The following is an 11,529-nucleotide window of genomic DNA, read 5'->3' as shown; positions in this document are numbered from 1 at the left end:
AAGGAAGGAAGGAAGGAAGGAAGGAAGGAAGGAAGGAAGGAAGGAAGGAAGGAAGGAATCTTTTAAAGAAAGAAATAATCTGTTGTGCTATTTGCTTAAAGAAACTTCCTGAGGTCTGGAGAGATGGCTCAGCAGTTAAGAGCACTGACTGCTCTTGCAGAGGTCCTGAGTTCAATTCCCAGCAACCACATGGTGGCTCACAACCATCTGTAGTGGGATCTGATGCCCTCTTCTGGTGTGTCTGAAGATAGCTACAGTGTACTCATATACATAAAATAAATAAATAAATCTTTAAAAGAGAAAAAGAAAGAAACTTCTCTTTGGGGATAGAGAGATGGCACAGTGGTTAAAAGCACTGGCTGCTCTTCTTGAGGACCTGGGTTCAATTCCTGGACTCCAGGTCCAGGGGATCCAAAGCCCTCTTCTGTCCACCTCAGGTACCAGGGATGAATGTTGTGCCAAGACATATTGTAGGCAAAACACCCACACACATAGAAAGAAAGAAACAAAGAGAAAAAGGAAAGAAATCCTTTGACACAGGGTCATATTATACAGCCCGGATGGCCTTACATTTTCAATCCTCTTGTATCAAAATAAAACAAAAGCAGGTATGGTGGCGCATGCCCTTAATTCCAGCACTCCAGAGGCAGAGGCACGTGGATCTCTGAGTCTGAGGCCAGCCTGGTCTACAAAGTGAGCTCCAGGACAGCCAGGGCCACACAGAGAAACCCTGTCTCAAAAACAAACAAAAAAAAAACCAAACAAAAAACCTAGCACACCCCCCTTTTAAAAGTATAGCCCTGGAATTGAACATATAATTTCACTTCCCTTCTTTGGTAGAATTTAGTCACGCAATCACACCTGACTAGCAGGTCATTCAGAAATGTTGCTTTTATCCTGGGTAGCAATGCAGCTAGCAAAATCCAGCAACTATTCTGGAAGATGGGAGATCAGAGTATCAGAGAGAAATACAATGTGGGCTGCCGCTGGATCGCTCAAAGCCTGGCGGCTCAGGGCTGTGCTTGAATGCAGGCTTAGCTGGGGTGTGCCTGCCCAGGGTTTACCTGGCATGCAGAAAGTCGTGAGCTCAGTCCTAGCACTGATCAAACCTGGCATGGTGGTGGCACACCTGCAATCTTAGCACACATTTAGTGGATGCAGAAGGGTAAGAGAACCAAGATCATCTTTGGTACATTGTGAGAGTTCGAGGCTAGCCTGGGATACTAAGAGACCGGATCAAAAAAAAAAAAAAAAGCCCTTTAAAAGAGTTATACACAAATGGTATATGTTTGCAATCCCAACACTAAAGAAGCTGAGGCAGGAGAATCAAGACTAGCCTGGGCTATATAGTAAGACCCTGTGTACAGGTTAATTTTATTGCAACTTGACACAAGCCAGATTCATCTGAGAAAAGGGAGCCTCAATTGAGAAACTTCTCCTATCAGACCAGCCTGTGAACAACCATTTGGGGAGTCTCCTTGACTGATGATCTACATGGGAAGGCTGAGGCAGGCGCCACCTCTGGGCAGGTGGTTCTGAGTGATATGAGAAGGCAGGCTGAGCAAGCTGTAAGGAGCAAGCCAGGAAGCAGGGGTCCTCCATGGCCTGTGCTTCAGTTCTTGTCTCCTGGTTCCTGCCTTGCCTTTCCTTCAAGAAGGACTGTAGCCTGTAAGCCGAATAGGCCCTTTCTTCCCCAGGCTGCTTTTGGACATGGCTTTTATTACAGAAATGGAAACCAAACTAAGATTCCCTGACTCAAAAACAAGAGAGAACATATTTTAATGTCCTAAGTCTGTGGTTCTCAACCTTCCTAATGCTGCAACCATATAAATACAATCCCTCATGTTGTGGGGACCCACAACCATAAAATTATTTTCATTGTGGGCTGGAGAGATGGCTCAGAGGTTAAGAGCACTGACTGCTCTTCCGGAGGTCCTGAGTTCAATTCCCAGCAACCACATGGTGGCTCATAACCATCTGTAATGGGATCCGATGCCCTCTTCTGGCCTGCAGCCATCCATACAGGCAGAACACTGTAAACAAATAAATAAAAATTATTTCATTGCTAGTTCAAACCTGTAACTTTGCTACCGTTATGAATCATTATGTAAATATCTGATAAACAAGATATCTGATATGTGACCCACACGGGGGTCGTGACCCACAGGGTGAGAACCACTTTCATGTGTGTTTTAATCCTCACATTACGGGTTGCAGTTTAAACCAGTGTCAACAAGAGCCTTCCTTCTTCCTCTCTGCCTCTGCTCTGCCAGTTTTATTTCCTTCTGCTCTAGACACATTTTCTGTCTTGAGATGAGTGCAGATTTAAAAGATGTCCACAGGCGGTGGCAGCATCTACAGAAAGACTATATTCTCCCAGTCTCTCCCTCCCCATTAAAAAAAAAAAGGTCTTCTGACTCTAGAAGCTCCAGACCCAGGGAAGGTCTCTCATTGGTTCAACCTGTTTTGGATGGGGCAGCATGATTAGTCTTGCTGAATTAATCCTCTCTCTCTCTCTCTCTCCCCCCCCCATCATTGTAGAGAATGTCAGTTCTTGCCTGGGAGTAGTGGTGCATACCTTTGATTCTGAAGGCATGAGGCAGACGGATCTTTGAGTTGGAGGCCAGCCTCGTCTACAGAGGGAGTTCCAGGACAGCCAGGGCTACACAGTCTCAAAATAAAAATAAATAAATAAATAAATAAATAAATAAATAAAAGGAAGAAATGCCAGCTCCCATCCTATATGAGGGTTCTGTGCAGTTATGTACAAAGTGTACTATATATACATATGTGTATATATACATATATATATATATATTATAATGCACTGTGGTATACAATACAGTAGTCTAGTCTCAGGTACCCTTAGCAACATTTTTTTTTCTTTCTGTGCCTGGAACCCCTAGAATAAGAAGTGAGTCACACTGTCTAGATGAGAGAATAACTGAGAAGTGGGATATCCCCAGCCTAGCCAAGCACCAAATCTGTGCGTACAGCAGTGCCCAATTCATGTTTATTGAATGAATGAATGAATGAATGAATGAATGAATGAATGAATGAAAAGAACATTCTGCATCCAAAGATTGTCCTGGGTACAGATCCTGAGATTAAGAGTCCAGATTCTCACGTGTTGCTGTTGTGCATGTTTTAAATTTGCGCTTATTTACACTTATGTATATGGAGCGCATGTAGAAGTCAGAGGACAACTACTTGTGGAAGTCTGTTGTCCTTTCCACCACGTGAGTCCTGGTGATCGAACTCACAGCATCTAGCTTGCCTGCAAGCGCCTTCACCCACTCAGCCACCCCAGCGAATTGTACGGTAGAGGGTGGAACCTTTAGGAGACGAACGGAAGCTTGAAGGGTCGGCCACTGTGAAGAGCCGGGCCAGGCCCTACTCCCAGACTCCACGATTTTGGATTAAACCATCTTGTATTCGCTCAAGGGGAGAGAGCAAAGTCCTTCTGCTTCTCCTTCCATCTCTTTTGCTACTTCCGAGACACAGAGACAACGAATTTGCATCTCTAACATCCACTCTGTTTCCGTCTTCTCCTCTTTATCCCTCGCGGCTCCACAGGGCCACACAGGTCGCGCTGCTCCCCCCTCACACACAACGCGCGGTGGCTCGCCCCAGTTTGACGCATTGCAGGGAAGGCCGGACCAATCGGCGTGGCGTTCTCATTTCCGCCACGAGGCGGGTCCAATAGCGGCGTGGCTCACACAGGGACGCGTCACTCTCCGCCAACCGGTGCCCTTCCGCCAGAGAGGAAAGCGGAACGGAGGCCAGGGGCCGAGAGCGCGGAGCCCGAAAGTAGTCCTCGCGTGCGCGTGCGCGTGCCCGGCAGCCGATCAGCCGGGCTCCGTGGACGGGGCGAACTCCGCGGTCCGGGCGCGGAGGGATCCGTAGGAAGCCGCAGTGCAGCGGGAGCGCGCGGGCCGGCTGGGGCGGGGCTGGGCGAGGCGGGGTGCGCGCGGCGGCCGTTGAGGAACCGTTGGGGCGGGCGGCGGCGGCGGCGGCGCGCGCTGCGGGCAGAGAGTGTGGAGGCGCGGACGCGCGGCAGAGCTCGAGCTGCTGCAGCTGCTGCCGCCGCCAGAGTAACCTCGATCCCCGAGCTCCGGATACCGGTGCCTCGCCATGGTGAGTGAGGCGGCCGAAGTCGGGTGGAGACCCCCCGAGATGGCGAGCGAACCCTGGGAGGGAGAGGCCGGGCCCCTCGGGACCTCCCATGCGGCCCTTGGGACTTCTAGAAGCGGTTTTAGCTGCAGATGGAATTGGTAGGACCCCCAAAACAGACAGTCTGAGGCTCCAGTGGGGAGCACCAGGACATCCCCACCCCCCAGGCGGCATTCGGATCCCTCACGGAGCGATTGGTCTTAGAATCACATCCACCGGGTCCCCGGGAGCAGGAAATAGGAAACACCGGCGATGAAGGCTTTGGGTTCTGGAGGAATGCAGGAGGCTGCTCCCGGAGGGGTGACCGTGGGTAGCGGAGCCTGAGTGGGAGAGGAAGACCGATCGGTTCCTAGGGAGTGTTCTGCAGAGAGGATAGATGGGAGCCTAGGTCACTTCTGCACAGCGGACCCCGGTGGGGGAGGGGTCTCCAAGGACAAGCCTTGCCGAGGAGGAAGAGGAGGAGGAGGGTCAGGTGCAGGCTGAGGTAAGGAGGAGCCCGAGGTGGGTGGCAGCAGAGGCTAGAAGATGCTCTTGGAGCCTGTGAGGACCCAGAGCGGGGCTGAGGAGAGTTGGGGTCGTAGAAATGTTTTAGAGGAGTGGGGACGTGATAACGGGCAGTGGGGGGAACCGGGGAGCCTTGTGGAGAACTTGGTTGGGGACAGCTAGGCAGGATTCTGAGGTTTAGGTTGTTGCACTAGAAGGAGAGGTTGGGGTTGGTAAGGCGTGTTTTGTTTGGGTCAGAGAAAAACGGGGTTTCCAAGGTGAGGGGTGGGGGAGGACTGGAGTTTGGGTGGTGGGGGTGAGGTTGGACAGGCTTCTCGAGAAGTGTGGGAGACAATGAGTGGTAGCTGAGGTAGGGAGGGCTAGAGGTGGGTGTCTCCAGGGAAAGGGCCCGACACAAAGGCTGATGAGTCGCGCTTGGTAATGGGCTGCCGCAGAGGACCTGAAGGAGTAGCCCTGTGGTCCCCTTTCCTTGGGAAGGATGGGGCTGGGCCAGGCTGAAGGCACCGAGGCAGTGGGAGCAGGTGGGCGGAGTTGTTCAGGTCCCTATTGCGCACTGAAGCTGCATCAAATAGGAGCGGGGTCAAAGTTTGGGGTGCATCAAAGGATGTTTGAGCCAGGAGGCCTGCCCCCCCCCCCCCGTTGTCCCTTCTCGGCCAGGAGGACTGCCTTCTCTCCTCCAGACTCATGCACCTGCTTCTCACTGTGCCAAATGACAGTGCAATACAGTACAGTGTGGTGTCAGTGACAGACGCCTAGTCTCATCCCCTCAGGGTGGGGGCTGCAGTGAAGCCCAGAGAAGACCTCCAAGGACCCTCTCAGTGACTCGAGGTCCACTTGTTCTTTCCAGGCCTCTTCCCCAGCTCCCACAGCTAAAGCTTCTAGAAGCAAAATAGCAGATTACTTCTCCCCTGGTCCTGCCACCCACAACACCCCCCGCCCCCCAGGCTCAGGCTGGGAACCGCGTGCACCACCCTCCCTGGCAAAGCCTGGGAGGACAGGCGGCCGCCACTGTGTATCAGATCGCATACTGCTGACACAGACCTGAGGGCTCTTCTTGCCACCACCCCCTCCCCCCCCCCCCCCAGCAGAACCTTGCTAAAGGGGCCCTGCAGCTTGGGCAGCTGCCAGCAACGCCCATTCCCCACCTCCAAAGGAGGGTCCCAGCTTTGGTCCTGACCAGGTTTTCTCTTCCTGTTTGTATTCAGCAAGGTGTGGAAGGCAAGAGTCCCTGGTAACTGGCCTTGGACTTTGGCCTGAGCTCTGTGGCTCCTCCTTGGCCCTGGGTGAGGGGCCTGGCCTTGGTTTCTGGGGTCATTTAACACTGCTTTCTGGCACCTGCTGGGGGCTGGGGCAAGACAGAAATAATCCCCTCTTCCCTCCTCACCTCAAGCTGATTTTTCTTGTCCAGCCCCTCTCTGGAGCCTGAGATGAAGGTTCAGGAAACTGGAGACCAGTGGCTTATTGTGCCGTGAAAGCTAACAATCTAAGCTGGGAGGCCCACCAGCGGTAGTCAGTCTTGCTTCTTGGGCCGTCAGTTTTCCGGGCCAGCAGCCCTGCCGTGGTGTCTGTGGCCTTTCCTTGGTGGAGCAGGGAAAAGGGCTCCTGGATGTCAGGGAGAGTGTCTGACAGGCCCTCCACAGAGCCAGAGCCACGCCTATTTGCAGCAAGCGTGACAGTGCCTCCTCTGCAGCTTCCAGCTCTTTGGGAAGAAATGGCACATAGCGGCCTCCAGAGCCATGCTTGGCCATTCCGTCCGCAGCCTGCCTTGGCCTCCTTGCCTCCTCTGCCTTTCGGGGTCATCAAGAGGGGAAGGGAACAGGGCTTCTTGCAGACAGCCCTGTGTGATGGGAAGGTCCCTGAGTGGGCTGGCTTTTTTTTTTTTGGAAGAGAATGGAAAACAGACAGGCTCCATAGCTGATCTCCCCACTGTTCCTCTGGGCTGCCTCCACCCCTCCCCCAGCACAGGCTGGTAACCAGAAGCCCATTCTCTTCTCACTTTCTGGGAGTAGCCACCAGCAGTGTCCTCAGGTGTCAGAACCAAGGGGTGGGCCTAATCGTCCTCCCTAGCCCTCAGGCTCAGGGGGATAGGTAGAACGAGGGCCAAAGGGTCAGGGTTAGGAGGCCCGCTGCTCCGAGTCATATTTGATAGCTCTGCAGAAGACTGTCCATCTGGCCTTTACCATGTCTTTCTTTACATCTTCCCTCCCCACCCCATCCCCCTCTGCAGGCGTCTCCCATCTGTCCTCATCCCTTGATTCTCCTCCGATACTGCCTGTCTGGGGCTTGGTCTCTAGTTCCTCTTCCTCTAGGTTAGACAATACCCAGCCACCATTGCATCATTTATGAATATAGAAGGTGGGGGGGTGGACTGTTGTTTTTAAGACTAGCTCAAGGTTAGGGATAGGTGGTAGTATGTAATGTCTGCTGGGACCTCCAGAGCCTTAGTAAGATGATGCACATGCCTGCCATAGTTTACTTCCGTTGCTGGGACTTGGAAGCTCAGGCCAGGATCCTACTGTGGCCTTGGTACCCCTTGCCCTCATGGGAAAAGAGAAAGAAACATCATCTGGATTACAGCGACCCTAGGACAGAGGAGATTTTTTTTTATTAATTTTATTTTTGGCAGGATACACACGCGCACACACACGCACGCGCACACACACACACAAAGCTGGCCTTATTAACTGTTCAAAGCTTGAAGTTGGGATCCAGCTCCCGTTTTGCCCCTCCCTCTAGGACCTCCACACCCCAAGATAACCAGGGCTCCAGTAAAGGACAAGCTAAGAGCTGTGTCTCCTCTAGGAAACCCTAGGTCCAATAGGACTGTCTGCCATGGCTGGCCAGGCCTCAGGTAGCCGGGACTAAAAAGGGTTAAAAACTGCGGTGCTGAATTTGGAAGGCTTCAGTTCTTTGCCACCATTGCTGCCTGCTGCAGTCCGTCCCTGCCACTTGGCCCTCCTGTCCATAAGTAACAGAACGGAATGGTGCGCTGCACCTACCCTGCATGTAAGTGGGTAGAGCCGCCTCTTGGCTGACCGGGGTTCTCTTAGGCCCTGGAGCAACATGGAGACACCAATTAAAAGAGATCTTGCTACGTGGAGCCACACTGCTTGGGCCTAGTACCTCCAAATAGGTGACAGAAATTAGCAAACACAGCCCCAGACAGCTTCCCTCTGCCCTCCCCAGCAACTGGCCTGTTTTGTTTTGGAGCCTTCTAGAGCGCCTGATGAGGCCTCTAGGGCAGCAGCTTCTTGCCTCAGCCTCTGGGGTTCCCAGAGTAAAAGCTCAGCACCACATGCACCATGTGTAGGTCGGACTGGAGCAGCTCTAGATGCTTCCCCAGCCTGCGTTGGGCAGGCCTGTGGTTCCAGTGAGTCCCAACTAGCCCAGGCTCTGACTCTGATGCGATCTTCCCTTGCTTAGCAAGAATGCTTTAGGAAGCTGGCCTGGGCAGAAGGGGCTGGGCAGGGGGAGGAGGCCGCATCCAGGCTGGGTGGGTAGGTTAGCCCAGTGACTTACTCTCACTCCTCCTTTTCCAGGCTGACCAGCTGACCGAAGAACAGATTGCAGGTGAGCTTGCCCCTCTGTCTCAAGCCAGGTCTTAGCTAGCTCCTGCATCTCATGAAGTGTGTGTGTGTGTGTGTGTGTGTGTGTGTGTGTGTGTGTGTGTAAAAGAGCTTAGCTGGGAACTGCCACACCTGCCCCACGGCCCTGCCACAGACCCTGGCCAGGCTGCAGGGGCTGTCTGTCCTCCTTTACTGTAGCTCACTTAGGGCCTTGAAATGGACCTCTTACTGCAGGACCTACCCAGCTGTCCCGTTCCCCCTCATCCTGAGTTCCAGCCAGCCAGGCTGAGAAGGTGCCCCCTGCCTCTCCTGGGGTAGGCTGGCCACCCTGGGTACCTCCAGAAGATGGCTGGCCATACCCACCTCTTCTTGTTCATTTGCTTTCATTTACCAGAGCTCAGCTACCCTGAACCCAGCTCAAGCAGGCATCCCTTTCTCTCCCTCCCTCCCTCCCCTCCTGTGTGGTGCAGGTTTGTCTGATGGGCCACCTGTGTTCCGCTTTCTCTTCCTGTTGTTGCCTGGCACCAGGAATCAATTCCTAGCACACAGGACTTGGTTTTGTTGATTGCTGCCCTATCCTCAGTGCCTGGCGCGCAGTAGGCACTCCATAAATTCTTCCTGCATAAACAAGAAACACACACCTCCCATGAGCTAAAAAGAAACTCCTTAGACCCCATGTGACTTTTGTGACTGTGCCCCCCACCCAAGCTCCAGGAAGACCAGAACAGGGCTGATGGAGCCTTGGACTATGTTTCTGTGGTTTTGCCCCTCCACAGCCTGTGCTGCCGGAAGGCCTGAGGCAGCTCCTGGTGTATCTGTCTCCTAACAGCTGACTGCTGCAGAGCTGACCAGAGGCCAAAGTGAGAGAACAGGTCGCTGCCCTTAGCATTGCCTGCACCATGACCAGAGTGCCACACAAGGGCTTGCTGCCTTAGAGCCCCACTTTGGCCCTAGGCAGGTAGAGATCCACCAAGAAAAACCAAAAGATTAGACTTGTTTGTTGGTCATGGCTTTGTGGGTCACATGACCCACTCTCAACTGGCACCCCCACCTCACCACCCCCACCCCACAGCCAGGTCTCAGCATAGGGGGATGACAGCATCCCCAAAGAGCCATTTTCCCGGAGCCCAGAAGCTTGGGTCACAAGCTGCCCAGCAATATGTGTCCCTCCCTCCCACCCCACCTGCGATCCCCAACCTGGCCCTCCTGTAAACACAAACACCTCACTTTTTGCCCTGTCCCCATTAGCAAAACGTCCACCACTCCCCTCCGCCACCGCCCCCAGCCCACACCCTGTGGGAACAGGCTGCAAGGCATCTGTTCTCTGAGGGTTTGGGGGTGGGGAGCTCTGGGTGCCAAAGTGGGCCCAGTGGGAGGGCAGGAGCCACATGCTTCTCTCCCTCTCCTGATGCGGGCCCCAGCTGCGGCCTTCCCACACAGCACCACGCTCCTCATCCTCCTGCCTTGGCAGCCATCCCCTTTGCATCCCATCCCCTCAACCCCACACGCTGCCCATCAGCCAGGCCCTGCTGCGGACCACCCCCACACATCACTGCCCCCACAGGCTTGGCTCCTCCCCTGGAAGCTGGTAGCACCCACAGCTGGGGACTGGGCTGCCAGTGCCCAACAGAAGGAATTCGATGCCACAATTCCATTTGAGGCTGGCCAGAAGCCTCTGCAGCCTCCCCTTTCCCTCCTGCCAGTTGACCTTGGCTAGTGAACTTGAGATGAAGAATTGTCTTGCCCCTTAACGTCTCCACAACTTTGGTCCAGCGCATCATTTGAGAGAGAGGCCAAAGGCAGGGACCAAGAAGAAATGAGTTAGTAGAGGAAGCTGTCAGGCTGGATCACTCAGCTGGACGGGCTGAGGGACTGGACGGCTTCTCATGCAGCAGAATGGAGAGCAAAAGAGGACCCTAACCTGAGGCCTGACTCCTGGTACGTTCCTTTCCTCCCCAGAGTTCAAGGAAGCCTTCTCCCTCTTCGACAAGGATGGAGATGGCACCATTACCACCAAGGAGTTGGGGACCGTGATGAGATCACTGGGGCAGAACCCCACTGAGGCTGAGCTGCAGGACATGATCAATGAGGTGGATGCTGATGGTGAGTGCCCGCTCACGCTCACGCTCACGCGCACTCGGTGACCCTGGGAACCCCTCTCTCTAGAGGGCTCCAGGAAACACCTGCCTCCTTCCCCTCTGCTAGGCAATGGGACCATTGACTTCCCAGAGTTCCTGACCATGATGGCCAGAAAGATGAAGGATACAGACAGCGAGGAGGAGATACGAGAGGCCTTCCGTGTTTTTGACAAGGTAAGCAGTCAGCCCTAGAACAGATACCAAAGCCACAGTCCCCCACCCCACCCCCTACCCTTTCAGAACCCCTCCACCCAGTATGGGGGTGGTGGCAATGGACAATCCCTGCCCTCTGCAGCTCTCCCATCAGGGGAGCCTGAGTGACAAGCCTTTATCCCCAAACCCCAGGATGGGAATGGCTATATCAGTGCTGCCGAGCTGCGTCATGTCATGACGAACCTGGGGGAGAAGCTGACGGACGAGGAGGTGGACGAGATGATCCGGGAGGCTGACATCGATGGAGACGGCCAGGTCAATTATGAAGGTGAGTCGTGTTGGGCATGGCGTCCATGCCCCAGAGCTGGGAGAACCGTGGGGGCTCAGCGTGCGGTGGACTCAACCCCGTTCTCTCTTGACAGAGTTTGTACAGATGATGACTGCGAAGTGAAGGCCGGGCAGCTGGCCATGCCCGTTCTCCTGATCTCTTCTCGCGCTCTCCTCTCTTCAACACTCCCCTGCGTACCCGGTTCTAGCAAACACCAATTGATTGACTGAGAATCTGATAAAGCAACAAAAGATTTGTCCCAAGCTGCATGACTGCTCTTTCTCCTTCCTGTCCCTCCATGCCCTCATCGCTCCCCTTGGCCTTCCCCCTCCATTCCCAGTCTCCAGGCCTGATGCACTCACAAGGTGAACCCCATTGCTCTGCCCTGGGGAGCCTCTGCCCTCCTCCTCCAGCCCGGATGGCTCTCCTCCGTTTTTTTTTTTGTTTGTTTTTTCTTTTTTTGGTTTGTTTCCTTTGTTTGCCCTTCTTTTGGGTGCCAGGGTGGCCACCATTCCTGTCCCTGCCCAGTGGGGAGGGGAGCGAGGCCTTCTGCCACGTGGAGGAGCATGTCCCCTGCCACTGTTGCATGCCCCCCAGCCCTGTGACTCTGTGTGCAAGCCCAGCAGCCTGTGGGGCGGGGTGCCAAGAGGGGATGGGACGTTCCAGG

At 54.2% G+C, this 11,529-nt stretch overlaps 1 protein-coding gene across 1 annotated transcript; it reads left to right on the top strand.

The window, feature by feature from the left end:
* The first annotated feature begins 4,032 nt into the window (after window positions 1–4,032).
* On the top strand, window positions 4,033–11,123 carry Calm3 (calmodulin 3). Its single transcript, XM_028779512.1, has 6 exons — window positions 4,033–4,137; window positions 8,217–8,247; window positions 10,203–10,346; window positions 10,449–10,555; window positions 10,727–10,862; window positions 10,957–11,123. The coding sequence occupies exons 1-6, from the start codon at window positions 4,135–4,137 to the stop codon at window positions 10,983–10,985; spliced, it is 450 nt and encodes a 149-aa protein (XP_028635345.1). The 5' UTR covers window positions 4,033–4,134; the 3' UTR covers window positions 10,986–11,123.
* The last annotated feature ends 406 nt before the right edge of the window (window positions 11,124–11,529 follow it).

This window comes from Grammomys surdaster, unplaced genomic scaffold (assembly GCF_004785775.1).
Source record: "Grammomys surdaster isolate TR1022 unplaced genomic scaffold, NIH_TR_1.0 354, whole genome shotgun sequence".
NCBI classification, from domain to species: Eukaryota; Metazoa; Chordata; class Mammalia; order Rodentia; family Muridae; genus Grammomys; species Grammomys surdaster.
The sequence above is the reverse complement of the archived record's forward strand: the minus strand, read 5'-3'. Positions and strand labels throughout refer to the sequence as shown.